The 23,855-nt window shown below is 37.4% G+C and overlaps 1 protein-coding gene across 3 annotated transcripts in view; it reads left to right on the top strand.

Moving 5' to 3' along the window:
- Nucleotides 1–23,855, top strand: part of LOC117679186 (chondroitin sulfate proteoglycan 4-like) — a 38,076-nt gene that overhangs the window by 1,162 nt on the left and 13,059 nt on the right. Inside the window, exons 2-7 of one of the 3 annotated variants that reach the window (XM_087885665.1) lie at nucleotides 7,085–7,248; nucleotides 8,626–8,709; nucleotides 9,363–12,905; nucleotides 13,984–14,454; nucleotides 14,756–14,932; nucleotides 23,494–23,692. In XM_087885665.1, the coding sequence (XP_087741791.1) occupies nucleotides 9,897–12,905; nucleotides 13,984–14,454; nucleotides 14,756–14,932; nucleotides 23,494–23,692 (3,856 nt within the window). In that variant the 5' untranslated portion in view covers nucleotides 7,085–7,248; nucleotides 8,626–8,709; nucleotides 9,363–9,896. The remainder of the gene's footprint in view (nucleotides 1–7,084; nucleotides 7,249–8,625; nucleotides 8,710–9,362; nucleotides 12,906–13,983; nucleotides 14,455–14,755; nucleotides 14,933–23,493; nucleotides 23,693–23,855) is intronic. The other 2 variants (XM_034440871.3, XM_087885664.1) reach the window with 2 other exon arrangements.

Genomic DNA, 23,855 nt, shown 5'->3' with positions numbered 1-23,855 from the left:
TAGTGTACATTCGAAGTGACAATAAAGTTTAATCTAATCTAATCTAATCTAATCTAATCTAATCTAATCATCTTGAAGGTCTTCTAGTCCAACCCTATGGCTCAGGCAGGAAGCCCTGGCCTATACCATTTCAGGCAAATGGTTATCCAATATCTTCTTAACTTCCAGCGTTGGAGCATTCACAACTTCTGGAGGCAAATAGTTCCACGGATTAATTGTTCTAATTGTCAGGAAATTTCTCCTTAGTTCTAGGTTGCTTCTGTCTTTGACTAGCTTCCACCCATTGCTTCTTGTTCTACCCTCAGGTGCTTTGGAGAATAGCTTGACTCCCTCTTCCTTGTGGCAGCCCCTGAGATATTGGAACACTGCTATCATGTCATCCCAGTCCTTCTTTTCATTAAACTAGACATACCCAATTCCAGCAACCGTTCTTTACTTCCATGTTGTGCTGAGCATGCGTTCTTGAGCATTGGCTCGAGCACCAGAGAGCATTTTGCACCACCTACTTAACCTGAAAATAACTCCTGTTTATTCTAGTGAGCTATGCTGAATTCTTAGCTTATGGCTTGTGGGAATCCAAGAAATTGGACTGAGCAAGCCAGAATAAGTTAACTGTTGGCAAATGTGTGCTGTGAAACAGCCTCCTGAGCCTAAATCACTGTTTGGGGATCAGAATGACAGCACCCACATAACATGCTGAACAAAACCAGACAAACACTGTGGTTTAGGTCAGCCTTTATGTCATCTTCCAGTCACCACAAACCTTGGCCTTTAATGCTTCAATGGCTTCAATTAGCATAACCAGTTGTGAGGAATGGTGGCAATTATGCTATCTTCTCAGTTGCACTATGTTTCCCCATCTTGGCAACTCAAGATGTGTGACATTTAAGATTAAGTTTATGCCTCAGTCACCTGTTTGGATTCTTACAAAGTGCCTTGCATAATGCTGCTCTTGAAGACCATTTAAAAGCTAAAATTGGTCTAGAATGCAGCAGTGTATACAGTGTTGGATGATCCTGGGTTTGCCCATGTTACACCTCTGTTGCATGAATTACAGTGATTCCCAGATAATGATGACCGGGCAGGTGGGCAGAGCCTCATGCTGCTGTCGCTACTGGTTCTCCGAACTGGTCCGAACCGGTAGCATTTCACCCCCTTTAAAACCTTATATGGGATGGCACCAGGTTATCTGCAGGAACTCACCCTGAGGTTATCTGAGGAACCTCAATCTGAGAGTATCTGCCTGTCCCACCAGTTCAAACATGGTCCCTTCCTTGAAATCTTGCCGTCTATTGGCACATTGGAAATGTGCCTTTCCATGGATGCCATTACCTAATGGAACACCCATCCCTAATGATACAGCAAGCCTCTACTCTTTTAGTCTTCTGAGAGGCTATTAAAATCTGGCTTTTAGCTCAGGTGCTGAGGTAGTATGGTTGTAGCATCCCAAAGGGATAACTGAAGCACAGGGTTGCGTTTTATATTTTATGGCTTGGTTTTATAGCTGGGGGGGGGAGGCACCCAGAGTTGTTTTAAGATGGGTAGCCATACAAATGTTACAAATAAATAAAAGTCCAGCAGTTCCAAACTACCATCCCAATTGCTGAGAATTTTGGTAATTGCAAAGCAAGCTAACTCTAAATACATGCTTCATTTACAGGAGAGGCTAAAAGAGCATTAAAAAGAGAGCTCAACAGGGCAACACTATATAATACTTTGCAAAATGTGTAATTTTTTTGACCTCACCCAATTGTCACATGAACCCAGGCAAAGGCATAGCTCCTTTAAGGGCCAAAGTGAGTTCCAGTGCTGGCTTCAAAACAGATTTTCCCGTTCTATAGAATAAAATAGAATAGAATTCTTTATTGGCCAAGTGTGATTGGACACACAAGGAATTTGTCTTGGTGCATACGCTCCAAAAGACAAGATACATTCGTCAAGAATCATAAGGTACAACACTTAATGATAGTCATAGGGAACAAATAAGCAATCAAATCCTATGAGGAAACAGTCAATATAAATCTTAAGGATACCAGAACAAGGTTACAGTCATACAGTCATAAGTGGGAGGAGATGGGTGATAGGAATGATGAGAAGATTAATAATAATAGTAATGCAGATTTAGTAAGTAGTTTGACAGTGTTGAGGGAATTATTTGTTTAGCAGAGTGATGGCGTTCGGGAAAAAATTGTTCTTCTATCTAGTTGTTCTGGTGTGCAGTGCTCTATAGGGTCGTTTTGAGGGTAGGAGTTGAAACAGTTTATGTCCAGGGTGCGAGATCCAAATAACTCTAGTGGAGAAGTATAGTGCATAATGTTAATGTCAGCTAGATTTAGCTATATTTTCTTTTCTGGTAACATTAATTTCTTTGGCTTCTATTTCTTATTCCATTTTTGTGTTTCTTATGACAACCACACTGTTGGTTAATTTTTCAACGACAATCTGTTCCTAACCTGGTCTTTTAGATCTTCAAAAGGTTGCATCCATGGGTGCTTTGGTTGAGTCCATCCAGCTTGGTGCTGGTAGTCTTATTCTTCTCTTTCCTTTCACATTTTCCATCATGAGAGCCTGCTTTAGGGAGCTATGACATTGCATAAAGTGTCCAAAGATGAGCCTGGTCATTTATGCCTGTAGTGAAAACTCTGGGTGGATTTGTTTGACGATCATAACATTTACCTGCAAAAAGAATAATCTGATTGATTTGTATGCAAGACTTGGGGTACGGGATTGTTGCTAGATCTGTGGAAAGGTTTGATACTTTACTGCATGTGAAATGGTTTATTGGCCACTTGAGTTTTTCATTCAGAGAAAATTGCATTATAAGGACAGATTACTGACTGAGAGTCTAAATTAAACCATTTTAAACTTTACATTATTAAAGGCACGACTCAAAACTATTGACCTGCAGAGGATAGAAAATTTATTACCATTTTAAAAGATGAACTGCAGAATGCAAATTAGTGTTTATGTTTTGCATTTGTGTTTTCAAATCATATTTCACCAGAAGAGTCTGGAAAGAAACCAGAACCATGGAAATCAATAATTGTTTTTTTCACTTAACTCTAATAGGATTTGGATTATTCTCCTTGTGCCTGATTTATGACTACGGGCCTGTAATATGCTGAAAATGTTTTCACAGTATGTCTGTTGACAGCCTCTTCTCCCTCCCCCCCCCAAACACATTCCAGATCTGCTTCTTAAAAATTCCTGAGTTCAAATAAAAGCAAAGCACTGTGGAGTTGCATGTAGGAGCCAGTCCTAGGAAAACTGATCAACACAGCCAACTTAACCTTGGCCAGTTTAAGATGGGTGGACTTCAACATCAAGAATTCGCTAGCCAACAAGCTGGCTGGGTAATTCTAGAAGTTGAAGTCCACCTGTCTTAAAGTTACCAAGATTAAGAAACAGCAAGCTATAGAGTGAATGGCTAAAAGACCTCTGATCAGGCCTGTATCCATCTTTATCCGATATTTTGTTTCTTATCAGGTCCAACCAGTTGCCTCTGGAGCACTTACAAAAAAGGAAGGATTTCCCTTCAACTGGCATTTAGAGATATGCTGCCCTTAACTGGGCAGTAGCATTGTAGCTTAACATTAATAGCCCTTGAGAGATCTGCTGTCCATGAATTTCTCCTCTTCTTTAAAACATTCCAACTTAGTGACCATCGCACATCTTGAAATGAATGCCACGGGGTACTTAGATCTGAAGAATACATTTCTAAAATTCTTACAATCTGTTTCAGTGGATGATCTCTAGTTTTAGTAGTTAGAAAGAGAAGAAAATTTTCTCTTGGTCTACTTTTTCCAGTTCATGTATGTGTTATACAGGTAGTCCTCCAATTCTGACCACAGAGAGTCCAGAAGTTCTGTTACTAAGCAAAGCAGTTAAGTGAATTTTATGACCTTTCTTGCCATGGTTGTTAAGCAAATCACTGCAGTTATTAAGTGAATCACATGGTCGTTAAGCGAATCCAGCTTCTCCCATTGACTTTGCTGTCAGAAGCCAGCTGAAAAAGTTGAAAATGATCCCAGAACACTGCAAAATTTATGCTGGTTGCCAGGCACCTGGATTTTGATCACTTAACGGTGAGGATGCTGCAATATTTTTAAGCTTGAGGACTTAACTGTGAGGATAAGTCACTTTTTTCATTGTCATTGTCACTTCATATGGTTGCTAAACGTTATACCTCTCAGTCATGCTTCCCTTCCATCAATTTTTCCCAAGTCAAAATGCTCTATTCTTTTTTCATAGAGAAGGTATTGAAGATCATTTCCTTGTTGCACTTTCCTTTGCTCTATAATAATGTTCTCAACAAAAATGTGCATGGTAGTCCAGATGTGAATACAGCCATTTATGTGTAAGGACCTTGCAATGATGGTGTTTCCAGTTTCATTCCCTACTGATCCCTAACATAGAGAATGCCTCATTTTCACAGCTAGCTCACATTTAAGTTTCCTTCACCAAGCTATCTTCTATGAGCCCAAGGTTTTTTTCTGGTCTGTTATGAACAGCTCCATGTTATGATGGTTGAATTAACATGTCCACCAAGCCAATATGTGGTTTCCAAAACAAGCTTTACAACTTGGTGTGTTTATGGACCTAACTGATTGTGGTTTATTCAGCCAGCCACAGTTACACGGATTGTGACTTTGGTGATCAAGAGCTGCAATTAGCAGCTTTGGAGGAGCTAAAAGCTGCAGTGGTAGTAAAAGAAAATAAGCAAGGCATATGTCATACAAATGGCTAGGGCTGGAGTTTTCACTCTTCTCCCTAGTTTTTGGGAAACAATTGTGTTTTTTCTTTGTCATCAAAATCCTGGCAAACTATCAAGAGTTTAGTGGCCACGAAAAGGCATTTGGAAGCCAGATCTGTAAGCTGTCATTCTTTAGCTTGGTGATACTTCAATCACTTCGTCTGATTGTTTTCCAAGCACTGGCAAGCATTTGAATTCTGCAAATCTTTATCTATATTTTTGCATTTTTAGCATTATTGACAGCTTTTGTAACAGAGCATCAGAGAGCTTCTATATTTAGCAGGGTTTAAGAGGCCGATTCAGAAAAGTTCACTTAGTACAAAAAGGCTTATTAGCAATGTCTTCTGAGCCAGAGCAGACACTTGGAATTTTGGGAAAATGGCATCATCAAATATATGTCATTCAGAACTTATAAAACCATATGCATAAAACCTTTACTTGTGCTGGAACACAATTGGGCAATGGCAATATAAAGATTGTGAAACGTTTAGCTTATGACCTCTATTTTACATGTATAGACAGATATACTTTACAAATCTTATAACAAGATCCATACTTTTTTTTACTTTCTTAGCATATTTCTGCTCTCACTTCAAAGAGTTTTCTCATTCCTATATCTTGTTTTGGTACATTTCCCTTTTCGAGGTAAAGCATCAACATAAATAAGTCTTCAGATACATAATGTCATTGTCAACACTGTCACCGCCACCGGAACTCTGCAACTTCTCGGTCAATCTTTTCTACAGTCTCACAGAATCTGGAAGCTGATGCTCCATGTTCAGAAAAAAAATTGAGAATTATTTTATTTCAGAATGCAAGCGATAGGCATCCTTCTAGGGTGATGGAGGTTAGATCTATACTTTTAAAAAAATCTTTGTTGAACCATATGAATACAAATGTTTTCATCAGGCTAAAAGAGCCTAAAAGGGAAAATGTATGAAGTCTTGTTGGGGGAAGGGAGTTAGGTGGTGTGTCCATTTTTAATACTGTATTAAAGTGACCCAGTTGGCAGCAGCTAGATATCTTTGGTCTCCAACACCCCCCCCCAAATCCTAAGCAGGGTTGAATTTGGATGGAGACTAAGTGGGGGGGGGAGGGTAAACAAGCAAGTCAGTATAGCATCCCAGGCAAGACACTTCAACATCACCAAGAAAGCTATATGAATATCTCCATAAAATCACAAGGATTTGGACCTCATTTTGAGGCTTTGTCTTTATCCCTTAAGCTTTAAAGTGATCCCCTCCCCCACATTAAAAAATGCAGTGCAGTGCTCCACAAGATTGTTTTGGTGCAACAATCTCGCCGTATGTTGTGGATTTCCTGAACAAAAGACAGCCCTCATCATTTGAACAAAAACCCTTGATGATATATGTCCGTACAAGAAAACTCTATATGTTTCATTTTTTATTTGCAATAACCAGGCTGATGTCTGTTAAAAAGAAATTAAAAGGAGAATTAGAGCATCCTTCCATACCAATGGATGGTCTGAAAAACATAATTAGGTCTTATGGCTGGCATCATTGTAACCTATTAGCCCAGTTTATATGTTTGCCTTCTCATGAATAGGACTAAAACTTGGGATGTGGGCGCACATACGAGTGGTAAATTGGGCTGCTTGAAAACATTGTCATGAGTTAAGTATGAAATGTGCAGGGGAAATATTTATTTGACTCGAACACTGCCTGATTCCTATTGACTCTGGGCAGCTCACAGAATAAAACAATGTGCAATCCAGATAAAAAACAATAGAGCAAGATGGCGAATCCGGCCAACAGCAACATACATAGTGGCTCCAACCACTCCAGCCTAAAGCCTGGGAAAACAGCCAGGTCTTTCAGGTTTCTGGAATGCTATCGGCCAGATCTCGGGAGGAACCTCATTCCAGAAGGCAGGCACTGTGACAGAGAAGCCATGCTTATGGGGGCTATTCAGGGTTTTATAGATCTTAACCAGCATTTTGAATCATACCCAGAAGCAAAGTGGCAACCCAGCTTACAAAACAGGGGTGTTGCATAGACATATTGAGGAATACCTGTCACTGCGCTCACTGCTCCATTCTGGATCAGTTGAAGCTTCCGAGTTGTCTTCAAGGGCAGCCCCATGCATACTATGTTGTAGTAGTTGAACCACAAGATGATTATGGCATAAGTGCCTGTCTGAAGGAACTCTTGATCTAAGAAATGTTGTAACTGGTGCACCAGATGAAGCTATGTATTCCTGGCCGCAACTGCTTCCTACTCAAGAGCAAGAATTGTGACCAAATACTTTATTTATGTAATTTTGATAAACTATTTGTATCATGAAGTTACAATAACTTACTTTGCTTTTTAGCATCATTTTATGGTGAAAGCTACATACAATTAAAGGTTGCTGAAACGCTGTCTGAAATATCACTGAAATTACGTTTTCAGACAAGTAGACCTGATGGATTGCTTTTTCTTGCTCCTGGAAAGGAAGATTATTTTTTGGTGGAATTAAATTCTGGAAATATACAGGTAAGATTATAAAATTTGCATAGGTAATTTATGTTAGATCTGATCCTGCTCCCATTCTCTTTTTAACAGCTAAATATATTTATAGTTCATGCAAGCCTCATTTGGTTTATGTTATCTCCACAGCATTGCCCTGCTGCTATGTGCAGATGACCTTGTAGTTCTTTTCAGAACACTAATAGGCCTTAAAAGAGCTCTGAGAACTTTGGTCCAATACTGAAACAGTGATCATCAGAAAACCAAGATTATGGCTTTTGCCAAAAAACTCAGAAGCTTCATTTATGGACCATTAATGGCCATAGAATAGAACAAATGACTTTATGTATTTAAGACTAATCATGCATTCCACTAAGATCTGCCAATGCTATCTTCAAATTTTTGGATTTAAGAGAGGGTATTATGTACAAGCTGTGGTTAAGTTCTTTCAGACTAAACTGTTAACAATAGCAATAGGACTTAGACTAATATACTGCTTCATTGTGCTTTACAGTCCTCTCTAAGCAGTTTACAGAGTCAGCATATTACCCCCAACAATCTGGGTCCTCATTATACCGACCTCAGAAGGATGGAAGGCTGAGACAACCTTGAGCCTGGTGAAATTTGAACTGCCATATTACAGGCAGTCAGCAGAAGTAACCTGCATTCTAACCACTGTACCACCTCAGCTCTTAGCCCAGTATTTCTATTGGATTCTGGTTGACTCCCCAGTTTCTTGTTTCACTTGGAGAGGGTACAATCTAATTCATTAGAGCAGCCCTCCTATCTTGCTGTGTCTCAAACGCATATCTAGGCTTGGAGACAGGTATTATAGAAGTTGAGTCAAGATTGTGTCTAGCTTCTTATAAATTTTTGATTAAAGCTTAAATTCCGTCTTCAAGAACTAGCACTGTTATTTCTTCAGGATAATTTTCAATCCACATGGATCAAGGCTGTTGAATCTAATTTTTTAAATCTAGGCTACTCTCCCTCTTCAGGTCTTAAGATGGAATATGATTAGACGAAACAAATCTGGAAGCAAAGGATAAAGGATAGGGAGCAGCAAGCAGATCTAGGAAGACAGACCCTGTCTTCCTGTACCAGTACAGATCAGATATATTGGCAATGCTGCCAACTAGGAACACCCAGCTTTCTCTCTTGCCCAATGTCATGCTTTGCCCTCTGCAGTATTGGATGGTAAATATAAACAAGTATCATTGCTTGAAAGGGTCAGTCCTTGTGATTCCAGAGAGATGGAAACTACAGAACATCTTCTTCTTCATTGCTGCTTTTATAGAAACATTTGAACCAGATTCATCCTACCTTTGATTAGTAGATATGCTGGTTGCCCAGACTCAGCCCATGCCCAGGTGCTGCTCACGAACTGCTTTTTTTTTTTTACAGTGCATGTAGCTCTGTTTTGTGCAATGACAAGAAGACATATCAGACCCTCATAAGTAAATTTTTCACAATGTTTTCTATTTAACGGTAATTCATTTAAATTATAGATATCACTTTGTTGTAATTTTAGATGTTATCACATTAATATAATTTTAATGTTTGTATTATAATATATAGTGTAATTATATATTATATTATATATAATGTAAATATGTAATATATAATGTAATATAATAATAATATATAAAATATAATGCTGCATTTGTAAGGCCTAACTAACTAATGATTAGACACATGTTCCATTTTGGTTTTGAACAAATTAAAATCACACCTGAACTAAGTGGCTGTTGTATAGATTGCCTATCTGGATTAAATATGATTATGGATCCGATTATTTTGCTTACTGCCTATTTGGTTTATTGTTTGGGGTTTACTTTGATGTATCAACCTTGCTATAATGGTTTAGTATTATGTATAAATAAAAAAAATGTGACTTATTCAACAAACCATGGTTTAAAACTGTGGTTTGGTCCTAGCTTTTTTGAATTAACATTATACCACGCTTTTGAGTTTGGGTGAAATGGAAAATAATAGTTTATTCTGCATTCAGAATTATATTTTATATTTTCTCTGTTCCTCAATAATTTGATTGAAGAAATATGTATGCAATTCTTTTGAATAGTTTTGAACATATTCTCATTGTTTTCTTTGGATGATTCAAACTCAGACTTCTTTTACAGGTGAAGATCAACTTTCGAACAAATGAACAGATCCTTCGTTCCCAGTTGCACTCACAACTTGATGATTTAGAGTGGCATCTTCTTGAAATTCATCATGAAAGAGAAAATATTACTCTAGTGATTGATAAAAATTATCAAACTAGTGCAATACTGCCAGATTCCCTAGTATTTGAACTAAACATTGAATATGGTCTCTATATTGGTGGGAGAGGTGCCCTTGATGTCCACTATCTTAACAGTACACCAATTAATTTCCGAGGATGTATTAATGATGTGATACTTAACAACCATGATATCTTAACCTCCCTGAAATCTTCTGTAAGAAATAAAAACATTCACGAAGTATCACTGAGCTGTAGCAATGAATTTTTTGCAGGGGAAGAAGAACCTGTAAATTTCTTTAGTTCCAAATCCTATGTTTCATTTCCTCTTTGGAATGTCCAAGCAGGAGGCGTTTTGGAATATTCAGTGCAAACTACAGCTCAGAGGGGATTGCTGATCTACAGTTCTGGTCCCGTAGGAGACTTTGTTGCAATGGAAATTGAAAATGGTCTCATTAGAGCTCACATTAGAATGGGTAAAAATAGACTTGAACTTTCTTCTCTTAGCCCTGTCAGCGATAACCAGTGGCATGTTATCAGATTAAAATTTTCCATAAAATATGTCGAACTCACTCTAGAAAAGAAAACTGTGAAAACTCCATTGCCTTCTCATAGTAGGCTTCCTGTCCTTAAAGGGGCCTTATATGTGGGTGGAATAAATGATGCACTCCGTGCAGAAGTGCTAAAATACGGGTTAGCTTCGGTTTCTGGAAGATACGGAGAAGGCGGATCTTTCAGAGGCTGCTTGAAGGATTTGATAATTGGTTCCCAAAAATATTCCTTGAAAAATGTTCTAGTGACTAAGGATATTTCAGTCGGATGCACAATACCTAATTTTGCACCAGAAAAGCAGGCTGTGAGAATAGCCTCTTCCATTTCTGTTGCTGGTACTGTTGCTCCTACATTGCTTAGGAAAGGAAGTTATGACCATTTTTTGTTTGTCAACAACTTGATTGTGCCAGAAGGTGGGCAAGCATTTCTTGGATCTAAGCACATTAAAGTCAGTGTGGACTTCAAAGCACTGGGGATTCGTCAGTCACAAATTCTTTTTAGAATTAAACATCCCCCTTCTTATGGCCAGTTGAGGTTGAATGTTGTGTCAAAGCAAGAAAACTTCACATTTAGTATGCTAGATTTGTGGCAAGGCAAAGTTTTATACATTCATGATGGTTCTGAAGAAAGCTATGATTATTTCACTTTCTCTGTTTCTACAAGCAGTAAAAGGAAGATGCCTCTGTATCTCCAAGGAAATGATGAATATATGTTTACTATTACAGTGAGACCAATCAATGATGCTCCAGAACTCATATTTCCAAATGGAAACTTACTTCTTCTCTTAGAACACTCCAAGAAATGCCTGAGCATAGATTCAGTAAATATTGTGGACAACGACACAAGTGTTGCAGATCTTAGTATTACAGTCCTTGGAAATTCAAACACAGATGCAGGTTTTCTAGAAAATTCCAAGACTCCTGGGCAAACAATTACTACCTTTTCCTATGAGGATTTACAACATGGTAATGTTTTCTTTGTCCATACTGGAGTTCAGAATTCCAGGATTGTTCTGCGAGCAAGCGATGGAGAGAAAGTTAGCAACACAGTTGTGTTGCGTGTCATGGCTGTACCCCTGGATTATAAATTAGTCAACAACACGGGAGTTGATGTGGTGCAAGGCACCACAGTGTTGATAACACTCAAACATTTGGCCACAGAAATAAATGCTTTTCAACAAGAGCTGGAGATAAGATATGAAATCACAGAAGAAGCCTTTTTTGGAGAAATTCAGAGGAGGCTTACTGGTCGAGAATGGAAAAAAATTAATTATTTTTCTCAACGATCCATTGAACGTGGTCGTGTGAGGTATCTTTCTACCTTCAAAGCAATTCAGCAAGATAATGTCCACGAACATTTTAAATTTAAAATTATCATTGGTAGCAATATAAGCCAAGAGTTTCTGTTTGCTGTTAGAGTAAAATGGTTGACTTATAATTTACTGAAATATGCACCATTAGTTATTGATAAATCGGATAGAGAGTATCTTAATTCTAATAACCTTCTTGCGGTCATACCACAGATAGACCTATCAGAAAATGAATTTCTTTACAAGCTGCAATCCTTGCCTGAGAAAGGAAGAATTCTGCTTGATAATGTCCCACTGCAAATAAATTCCAGCTTCAGCCAACAGAATATTTCTGATTGTAAAGTAGAATATCAATTATACAGGAAGTCCCACGAAGAAAGTCTGGATTCATTTCATTTCTTTATTAGTACCCAGTATGTGGTATCAGATATCTATGATTTCAAAATCAAGATCAAAACAAACCCACAAACCATTATTTTGATAAACAATGGTCTTACTGTTACTGAAGGTGAAGGATCACTGATAACAAAATCAGAATTGTTTGCACAGACCTTCAGTAATACGACTTTTGAGTATAAGGTTACAAAAAGTCCTCAACATGGGAAATTAATGCTTATTAATTTTTCTGATTCCCCAGAAAGTAACAACAATCTTAGTAGTTTCACTAATCAGGATATATATGGAGAACGTCTTATGTATATTCATGATGACTCAGAGACGCAGTGCGATGAAATCCATATCACTGCAACTGCCATAAAATTTGGAGAAGAAGATTTAGATACAGAGTTCCCATTATTAGTAGAGATCAAATTTAATATTTCTATCCACCTGAAAAATGATGAAAAACCAATTAGAGTAGTGGATAAGGTATTTCACGTTGTTAAGAACGGAAGGAAACTCTTGACTTTGGATGATCTTTGCTATCATGACCCTGATACGGATTTTGATGATAATCAGTTGTTATACACCAGGCGTGGCATTCCTAATGGAGACTTGGTTCTTGTCAATGAAACATCATATAGACTCTATCAGTTCAAGCAAGAGGACCTTATACAAAAGCAAGTCCTCTTTGTTCATCGAGGTGCAACTTACGGTCGTTTTGTGCTATTTGTAACTGATGGAAAACATTATACATCATCTTTGCTAGAAGTAAGTGCTTCTGAACCATATGTCCTTCTAGCAAACAATACAGGATTATTGATCCAAAAAGGAAAAGAAGCAGTTATTACCACAACTAACCTGAGTGCTACCACAAATCAAGATATTAGAAGTGATCATGAAATTAGATTTGAGATATTTTTTTCCCCAAAGTATGGACAAATCTTTGTTAATAATTTAGCATTGGCCACTTTTACTCAGCATGATCTCAAAATGGAACATGTGACTTATAGACATGATGATAGCAATAATTTGATTGACACATTGAACTTCACTGTTTATGCTAAAGGACTCCACTTGTATGCTAAAATGAACATTCAGATATATTTGGAAAGCCATCAGCGTCCACCTGTGATCCTACATAACCACAGCCTTTTGGTTGAAGAAGGGAAACCTGTTCAAATCAGTAATGGAAAATTGCTGGTAAGATGAAGTTATCTAGTAATTTATAGCAAATGTTTTAAATAGTTTTTGTATCGTGTTTCCTTGATTTCAGTAAAAGATTTCAGTAAATTTCTTCATTTGAACCATTGGAAGAGCATCTGTGTATTTTCTTTTCCTTAACTTTTTTTAATGAATATGTTTTACTTTACTGAAATTATATTATATTGTTTAATGTATTGTTTATTATTTACTTTATTGCTGATTCTATTGAAAGCTATTTTTGAGATTCTTCAATCTAAGGAGCAGTATATAAATATATTTACCGAATGTATTTGATTAATAATATTCAAGTCATTAAGATGCTTCTATTTGTGATCAAACAATCAGGCAGAAAACAATGCTTTAATCAAGCGACTTCCAATTGGAAATAAGCAGCAAACTCCACGCTCACTTGCACTGATCATATTACCTAGTTGGGTAATGAAATATTTGTAAGCAAACTCAGACACCAGGAAATCTTTTAAACTTATTTTTTTAAACCCCTTATTTAATAGTCAAGGTTTTGTGTGCTTCCCATCTCAAAATGACAAACCATGCTGCCAATGTTTGGTAGTGGTGTCACAGAACGCGAGGTGGAACATGCAAAAAAGACACATAGGTAGACAGATGGAGAGATTGAAAGAGTTTGGAGCAGAGATGGGTTTCAGCAGGTTCTGACCAGTTCTGGAGAAACTTTGAGTAGATCGGAGAACTGGTAAATACCACCTCTGACTGGCCCCGCCCCCATCTATTCTCTATCTCCTGACTCGTAGCTGATCGGGAGGAAATGGGGATTTTGCAGTAACCTTCTCCTGGATTGGGTAGGGAATGGAGATTTTATAGTATCCTTCCCCTGCCATGCCCACCATGCCACGCCCACCAAGCCACACCAACAGAACCAGTAGTAAAAAATGTTGAAACCTAACACTGGTTTAGAGGCCATCTATACCTGTAGGGACATAGTTAAATCATCAGAATGTTCAGTGCTGTTGTTATATTTTAAATATAAAGAGCCGTATTTAGAAAAACAGCTCTTATCTTTATGTCCTTAATGACCTGGTCTTATATTTTTTTTAAGGCTGTGCATGACAACAGCTTGCCATCAGAGATAGAATTCAAAATAAGATCATCTCCAGTCTATGGCTATCTTTGGAAGTTTATATCAAAAGAAAACTACCTTGGAGCAGAAAAAAATCCAGTTTTGTCTTTTACTCAACAAGACATCAATGATGGTATTATCCAGTACATACAGACCATCTCCAACCAACTCCAAGACCACTTTTCCTTGGATGTCACCAATGGCATCCAGACAGTCAGTGGAATAGAAATTACTGTGGACATCATTCCAAAGCTGATCCCACTAGAAGTTCACAACTTCACAGTTGCTGAAGGGAGTTCAAAAGTCCTTGAAGAAGATATTCTAAAAATTTCTAATAGCCACTTTGCAGAAGTTAATTGTGACTTCAGTCTAGCTGAGTCACCAAAACATGGACGAATTGCAAACTCTCATTTTTTTGGAATGGCATTGACTAAATTTACCAGAAAACAGGTAAAGTTATTATAAATATGTTTCTGGCTTTAATTTTATCATTAGATTTTGAAATCATATATCAGAGAACAATTAAAACTTCTTGAGCTTTCCTATTTTTGGACTTCAGGCTTCAAAAACCTCCCTATTTTTGGAAAACTGTACAGTCTCCACCATTGTATATAATATAGCAGGTAATTCAAAAAGAAAAATAACGTGCTTAGATTAAATAACACTAGTCCAACAACTGAAATGATTACATGCTTATGGTTTAATTTTTTAAAGTGGATGCATTTTAAATTTTGTGACTTTCCTTTTTTAGGTAGAACAAGGTTTGATCTTCTATGTTCATGATGACAGTGAACAGCTGCTTGACAATTTTACCATTATTGCAAACTGCACACAACTATGGAAGCATAGCTTGCCTCAGATCATATTTGTGACTATTACACCAGTAAATGATGAAGCTCCCATCATAAAGAGAAATATAGCACTCCGGGTATGTCCTGAGGAATTCAAGATCTAAATGTTTAACTGGTAATACATGATGGTCTTCTGTTTGTAACAGGTGAAGTGCAAATAGAAAAACAAAGGTAATCAACACATTACTAGAAATATCTCATATATATGAAAAATAGCACTTGTCTCTGGGTTATCTGTCCTATATGAATAGCGATTGATTATCTAGAACAGCAGTTCTCAAACATTTTGATCTCAGGATTTACATTCTTAAAAATGATTGAGGGGTTCCAAAGTCCTGGAAGAAGATATTCAAAAATGGGAGGATTTAATTGGGACTATAGTTGAGCCTCCATAATATGAATGTTACTGTTAATGGAGTGGCATTGAATAAATTTATCAGGAAAGAAGTGAAGTTACTTTAAATTCATAGAACATTGCTTTACATCTATCAATATTAACTATATTGGAAATGGAGACTGAGAAATTTTAAAATATTTGAGTTTGTAGACCCCTTGAAAGGTACTCAGGGAGTCTGAAGAATCCACAGATCACATTTTGAGAACTGCTGTTCTAGGGTATATTTTTCCCCATTCAGATTATGCCCAAATCTCAGAGACCACCTGGAGAAGTCCCTGCAGTTTTCTTGGCAAGTTTTTTCAGAAGTGGTTTTGCTATTGCCTCCTTCCTAGGGTGGAGAGAATGTGACTGGCCCAAGGTCACCCAGATGGATTTGTGCCTAAAATAGACTAGATAGTATCCTGTTTTCTAGCCTGATGCCACTACACCAAATCGGCTCTCTCAAGAGGTTATACCAATGTTTAAAACATCTGGACCAGGGGTGAAATGCTCCCGGTTCAGACCAAATCGCCCGATCTAGTAGCGATGGCAGCAGGTGGTTCGGAGAACCAGTAGCAAAAATCCCTGCCCCCACCCCCCATGCCCAGCTGAGCCGCGCAATCATCAGAGGCTTTTTAAAAAATTTTTAAAAGCATTTTTTCTACAACCTCTTCGGCCGAAAAAATGCTTTTAAAAGTAAAAAAAAAAAAACCCTGATGATCATGCGGCTCAGCTGGGATCATCAGAGGCTTTTAAAAGCATTTTTTTTACAACCTCTTCGGCCGAAGAGGTTATAGAAAAAATGGTTTTAAAAGTTAAAAAAAAAAAAAGTTGGCCACGCCCACTCAGTCACATTACCTCCTACCAAGCCACGCCCACAGAACCGGTAGTAACAAATTTTACATTTCACCACTGATCTGGACAGTTTTCACGTTTACTACTGTTGAATTTAAAAGAAATCCAGGGGACAGCAAAAAAGACAAGGCAGACAAGTAATGCATTTTCAATGTGTCCTTGATTTATTTTTAATGCTCATATTCCAACTCTGTGCTGTTATTGCTAGAATATAGTTGATCTTGTTTAAAATGAGTTAATAACCGGATTAAATGATGAGAAATTATTAATACCCTGGAGTGCTTGAAAGTTGATTTTTCACGTAATATGTATCTGGAAACATTGCATCCCTTTATTATATTCAAGAATTGCCTCTTGATTGGTAATTCAGTCAATTAATTCATAGAATCATAGGGCTGAAAAAGACCTTGGAGGTCTTCTTGTCCAACCTCCTGCCCAAGGCAGTAGATCTTATTGCATCCTGAACAAACGGTTGTCCAATCTTTTCTTGAAACTCTCCAGCATTGGAGTCTTCATTACCTGTCTTAAAAAAAAAAACCAGGTACATACAATTTTGAGCCTATTTGGAACTTTCCAACATTTGCAAATAACTTCAATCAGAGTTCTGAATGAGAAGGTACAAATGGAATGGGAGCAGTTTTCCACATTGCTATGTTGTCTCCACATTATCTATACATAAACCTCAGTAACTAAAATTTTTACGTCAATTATTACGGTAAACGTTTTTCTCCCCCTCTCCTTTTTTAAATTAAATTTAAATTAAAGTCCTTAGCATTAGTTTCTTCATTTTTTTTCTACTGCTTTCTTTTCCTCCTGATTGTCATAGGAGTAATAGGTTAGTGTATAAGTTTCCTCTGGAATTCTTTCCAAATTGTACCGACTGCTTTCTGATAGCGTGAAGTATCTATGCCTCAGCCAAACCCCATTATCCTTGTCCAGACTAGTTGGGACTAATAGAGGACAATATTAACAATTATTAAGTTCCTTTCATGGGTTACAGGATTAACTAGCCCATTGGTGTGTGAAACAAATTCTTATTGACTTTTTCTTTTTGTATCTATTTACCTGGGTAGGTATTTTGAAGTTATTTTTCAAAAAATATCCTTAGGCATTAAATTGTTAAGGAGATAACTATCCAATGTCTTTTAGTCACAGATATACTAACATTAGTTATCTCTTATTTTTTTTAGTAAAGATCCTCCTTTACCCCAAATTTTAAAAATGAGCAAAAGTAGTTGTATTATTAGATGGCATGATTTTTAGCGCAAGTACTGCAGTGTAACCAGAAGGGGGAGATCCGTTTTCAATTTTATGGAAGTTTCCCTATTTTATCAAAAACATTATTAAGCATTGTGTTCATTTTAGTAATGAAGATCAGAGTGTGATCCTTAGAAACATGCGTAAAAGGGGGGAAAAAATCTCAGAGCTGTGGATTTGCTAATATTAACATTTCAAAATGAAAGTATGAAATGGAAAAGCTAAATAAAAAAGTTTATACATCTGGGCCAAATATTTGGTGTTCTCAAATCTTATCAAGAAAAATCCTGTAATAGTGGAGAATATGCGAGACAAAATTAGGATAAATGAAAATAAAATGTGTTCTTAAACAGATAATACATTATAAAGATAGGATAGCATACAATGTGAATATTTTCAGTATGTCAGTGATGCTAAATCATTTTTTTCTTTTCCAAGCTGCTTCCTGAGATCTTCTGTTGGCAAAGTAAGCTCTGTTTTTATTTTGGAAGGATTCAGTATATAAAGATTTCTTGTACACACTAATGTATTTTTTTCACTTTTATTTGATTGTCAGTAGGGGTGGGTTGTACTTACTTTTACTACCAGTTTGCAATCATGCGCATGCATGCCTCTGTGCATGCGCAGAAGCTTCCTGATGATGTCCGGTTCGGTGGGTGGAGCCTCCTGCCGGTTTTACTACCAGTTCTTACGAACCGGTCCGAACCGGGGGCAACCCACCACTGATTGTCAGTTTCTGAAGGTGGTAATATTTTTTTTCAAATCCAATTTGAATCTCTTTAATGCACCTAAGGAACATTAACAGGTAGTCCTCGATGTACGACCACAATTGAGCCCAAAATTTATGTTGCTAAATGAGATAGTTGTTAAGTGAATTTTACCCTATATTATGACCTTTCTTGCCACATTTCTTAAGTGAATCACTGCAGTTGTTAAGTTAGTAACACGGTTGATAAGTGAATTTGGCTTCCCCCTTGACTTTGCTTGTCAGACGGTCGTAAAAGGTGATCACGTGATCCTGGAACTCTGCAACCGTTATAAATATGAGATCAGATGCCAAGATACGTGAATTTTGATCACGTGACCTTTGAGATGCTGCAACGATTGTAAGTGTGAGAAACGGTCTTAAGTCACTCTTTGTCACTTCGAATGGTTGCTAAATGAACGATTGTAAGTCTACCTGTATGTGATATTGCAGTAATCCATAAAAAAGCACAACTGTATAACTTGTGCTTATTTTGAAAGATTCAGGCAATACTCTTAAGCTTCAATACTCAAGTAGATCAGCTTAACCAAAGCTCAGGGCTGGAGGAATATCCTTTACTTCACCATCATTTTCAGAAAGTTTATGGCCTGGGCTGGGATGAAGTTAGTCATTGCAATTGGGATTTAGTCATCTCAGATCTTGATTTCAGAAGGACCAAAGCATGACTCATTACTTCTGAAAGCAGCCTTCCTTGATGATGAGATGGGGAAAATGCAGCATTCTCACATTATGACAATTTTTTCCCTTAAATTATTGATAAATGTCGTGGGAGGGATTGCACAGATATAATTATTTTGGTTTATAATTTAGCTTTGTTTAGAACTTGCATATATCATTTTTTCCCATGGCTCTTTGAAAAATTTAAATTGGATTTTAAATGGATTTCCATCTCTTTGTGTCTCTGGGTACAAGTACTGCCTAATGCTGAGTAAGATGCTCTTAAGGGATCAAATGTAGCCACTGAAAAGTCTTTAGGAAGGTCAACATCCGTAACATGCGACTTAAAGAAAAAATATTCAATAAGAGAATAACATTTGTTAAGCTTCGTTTTCCATACGTGCATTACATGAAACATTTTTGCAGTTTCAAATTTGACGTAATTTAATGGCAAGGAAATGGTAAAAACCTAGCACATGAGTCATCTTTCTAAAGAACAATCGTGTGGAATCCACAGTGCTGACATATTGCTCTCGCTAGGTTATCCCTCCCTTCACATCTGTCTGTGTAACCACAGAGCAGGCAAACTACCATATGCAGCCTATAGGACAGTGATGGCTAACCTTTTCCGGACTGAGTGCCAAAGCGTGCAAGCACGCTCATGAACCCCCAAAATGCAATGTGCACGCGGCCCCCACGTATGCACCCCAGCTCCCCTGCAAACGCATGCACACACACATGCATGCATGCATGGGCCCCCCGCATGTGCCCTGCCCCTTCCCATGCGTGGCAGAGATGGGAGGCGCTGCGTGCATGTGCAGTGGAGCTGAGCTGGGGCAAGAGCTCGTGTGCCCACAGAGAGGGAGCTGTATGCCACCTCTGGTACACGTGCCATAGGTTCGCCATCACTGCTATAGGACCTTGGTTCAATACTTTCAGTGGTTCTTATGATCATGGTAATTGGGAATAAGTTATTTTTCTGCAGTGTGCTTCATTCATTCTCTACTACAATGTACTATATGTTCTAATTCAGAAAAAATGCAAACAGAACCTCTAAAAAGGCAAAAATTTGTTTTCTGCTTCAGTTAGTAATCTCGTTCTGTCACAAGGTTCCATCATGGACAGCTCTTTTAAAAGCATTTTTGGTTAAAACATGTTGTTAAATGATTTATGATAGAGCCAACAAACCACTACCAAGGGGTTGGAGTACTTCCTTCCCTCCTATCTTTTCTATTAATAATCAGATTACTGTAATAGTGTTTTGTTGATTAATTGCACATACACGCATGGATAGATACCCATCACATTATCACCTTTTCTGGGCATACAACATGGTGTGACAGAAGTGAGAAAAAGTCAAAGAAATTAAAGCCAGGAAATAAGGAAACATAGTTAAATCTAATTTACACCAAAGCCGTTCACTATAATGCTCCATATCTTTCTATGCTTGCAAATCAGCCTTTTCCCAACATGTTAATATATTATTGCCTTTTGTTATTTAAAATTCTGACAGTTCCATTTTAAAGGAACTATTTCTAGGAATTCCTTTCCCTAGGAATAACCATCAGGTCCATCTAACTTTCTAACTACGACATTTTCAGGCTTCCCCTTGACATACTTACTTACTGATTTTGATTTTATTTCTATGGTCAACCATCTCAGCAAACAACTCTGGACTGCTCACAATTCAAAATGTGATAAATTTTGGATGCAAAATTCAGGTGTTTGTTTTGTGTCCAGTCCTTGTTCTTCTTTGTATTCAGTCTACATCAGTGGTGAAATCCAAATTTTTTTACTACCAGTTCTGTAGGAGTGGCTTGGTGGGCGTGGTGTGGCTTGGTGGGCATGGCTTGGTGGGCATGGCTTGGTGGGCATGGCAGGAGAAGGATACTGCAAAATCTCCATTCCCACCCTACTCCAGGGGAAGGATACTGCAGAATCCCCATTCCCACCCCACTCTGGGGCCAGCCAGAGATAGTATTTTCCGGTTCTCCGAACTACTCAAAATTTCGGCTACCCGTTCTCCAGAACCTGTCAGAACCTGTTGGATTTCACCCCTGGTCTACATTCATTCAATACTCACTCATTCATGACATTACCTTTTCATGTTTTACCAAACGCACATCTGTTTGCAATGCAATCTTTTTCTTTGTTTTTCCTGATATACCAATCTCTCACTGTCAAAGTAGACAGAAGTATACTCTTTATATAACCGTTTTTTCATCCAAAGCCACATACAACTCATCATTTTTCTGTCAGTGTTTACACTTCTTAAACCATCTATGTATGTTTCCTCACCTAACAATGTTCAGTACACTTGCGAAAATTTCACTTTTATTACCATTTAACTCCTTATTTGCATGAACAGGTTTCCCCCCCCATTTTGATACAATTGTGCCCAACACTTTCCCAGGTGTACTTACAAACTAATCCTCAGTAGCTTTTGCATTCATTCTTACTATCTTTCTGTTCGTAGAGTGAAACAGTAATACATTTCTTCCAATTGTCTACTACAGCCATCAGATACACATTGAACAAGTCATTTGCCAATCCCCAAATTTCAATCTCATGACCATGGGGGTGGTGTGATGGTCATAAGTGCAAGTACAAGATTTAAATCCCATTTTTTGAGGCCATTGTAACTCTGAGCCGTCATTAAATGAACAGTTGTAAGTGGAGGACTACCTGTGCATATTTTTTCCCCTTGTTTACAGCTTCATTATGTCATTGAACATTTTTTTTTACTTTGTTCCACATAACCTCCACAATACCGTATCTACATATTTTGTTGGGAAATTAATTTTTTTCCCCTCATATATTCCGTAGTTGCAGTAATTATTTTTTCATTCTTGTTTTTTGCACTTTGTTTTTGTTTTTCTTCCACATCTTTCTATTCTCCCAAGATCCTTTTGATTTTTTTTTTTACATTATTGGGGGGAAATAATCTGTCCAACATTCAGAATTTTTCATCAACATTTCTTTTACTAATTTTCTGTCTTTCATCAAAAGCAATCAAATCAAACATGCTTTTAGATATATTTCCTTACCTTGTATATGTGAATAGATTTAAATATATGACCATACTTTGTATGTGTGAGTAGTTTTATGTGTAAACTAAGCTCCTCAGGAATCCAGATAAGCGAAGTTGAGGATATTAGACTTAGGTTTATGCATATATGGGAAAGAAAAAGAGCTTTTAGCAGTCATCTAAGTTTGTTCATAAATTTGTTCCAGCTGACGAACCAGTGTTTGGCGAATAGAAGAGTATCAGGAAATATAGAAATTTAGATAACTTAATGCATACTTAGTCAGATCTTATCCAATTGAATTGTCTATGAATTTGTAAATAAACGGTAGAAGCATGGAATATAAACATAGGGAGGAAACCTTGCTGAATTGTCCTGAAATTCTGATACAGAGGAATTCTGTTACAGCAAAAACATTAAAGAGACTGGGAAAGTTACGTGTGTGTGTGTGTGTGTGTGTGTGTGTGTGTGTGTGTGTGTATGTGTGTATGTGTGTATGTGTGTACAAACATGCTTACAATATCCGGTGGCTATCTGAAAGTTGCAGTAGGATGTCCAAGATATTATGACTTTTGGGCACCCTTCCAAATTCTTTTAGCCTGGCGTCTGTCTCTCTTTTGAGCCAGGTCAGCAAAAGGTAGCTAAGTGTTGACATCAGTTTAGCCCAGTTACTTCTCCATTTGTTTTAATCATAGATCCATCTGTACTTCAAAGTGCAAGGAAGTACTGATACTATTGAGACAGGTACTGAGACAACAAAGCTATTTCAGTCATCTCAGATATCTTCATTCATATTTGTATGCTCGCAGGCTATGCGATTCCATGCCGTGTTTCTTTAGATATGAATTAATGCAGGATGTGGTTTGATATTTAGTTGAAGTCTTTTGAAATGAGTTTTAAATGCAACAGTGGAATGGGTAGGTTTCAGTCTTGTCAGATGTTTTTTTTTAAATTGCCCACTGATGTACTTAATCATAGTCAGATGCAAACTTAACATCAAAGAACAAGGTGCCTCCGAGACCAGAGATTTATTCTGTGTGCCAGAACTGAACTATGTTCACGAGCCTTTCACACAAGGGCCCAATCATTGTGTGCTTGCTTTATTTTAATAATCTAATTTAGTTGGATGCTATTGTTGTTATTACAGTAATAAACTCTTATTGATTAGCTACAGAGCAGATACTGTAACTTGTTTTCTCTAAGATCTGGACATAGTTCCCAATACCTAGAATCAGCAAGTTGTTTTTATAGTTCAAAACATCTAGTGGACCCCATGTTGTGTATTATAACCTATAGAAAATCCTTAAGAATATATCAGAAAAGAATCCCTTTCCTTTCCTTTCCTTTCCTTTCCTTTCCTTTCCTTTCCTTTCCTTTCCTTTCCTTTCCTTTCCTTTCCTTTCCTTCCTTTCCTTCCCTTCCCTTCCCTTCCCTTCCTTTCCTCCTTTCCTTTCCTTTCCTTTCCTTTCCTTTCCTTCCCTTCCCTTCCCTTCCCTTCCCTTCCCTTCCCTTCTAAACATCTTTAACTTAAAATTTGTACTGTTTTTAATTCTTTTGAAAAACATCTACAATAAAAGTTATTTAAAAAGATATATCAGCAAAGCTCAGCTGTTTTTTCAACCAGCTTTGTTTACCAAACTATATATTTAACAACAAAGCCAGAATCTGAGTAACAATTCTTTTTTCTTCTTTTTCTTTAAGGTGTGGGTAGGATCAGTCACTGAAATAACAACAAATGAACTCTTGGCAGAAGATAAAGATTCTTCTCCAGTAGAATTATTGTATTCTGTTTCTCCTCCGAATAATGGCCACTTGGCACTCAAGTCTTCTCCAAACAAGAATATCCTTAATTTTACCCAAGCTCATATTGAAGAAGGACAAGTGGTATTCGTCCATAGAGGTATTTTGCACTGTTGATGGAATTTCATGCTAGAGTTAATTATGTTTTTACTTCTGTTAAAAATAGCCTAGTTAAGAGTCAAACCCAATAGGAGAACCACATATTTTATACTTCTGGGATCTTTAATAAATCAGCTTCATAGAGATAGAATTGAATGGCATTT

Source organism: Pantherophis guttatus, chromosome 2 (genome assembly GCF_059756535.1).
Source record: "Pantherophis guttatus breed Tessera chromosome 2, ASM5975653v1, whole genome shotgun sequence".
NCBI lineage: Eukaryota > Metazoa > Chordata > Lepidosauria > Squamata > Colubridae > Pantherophis > Pantherophis guttatus.
Note: the sequence above shows the minus strand (reverse complement) of the source record. Positions and strands in the feature narration are given on the sequence as shown.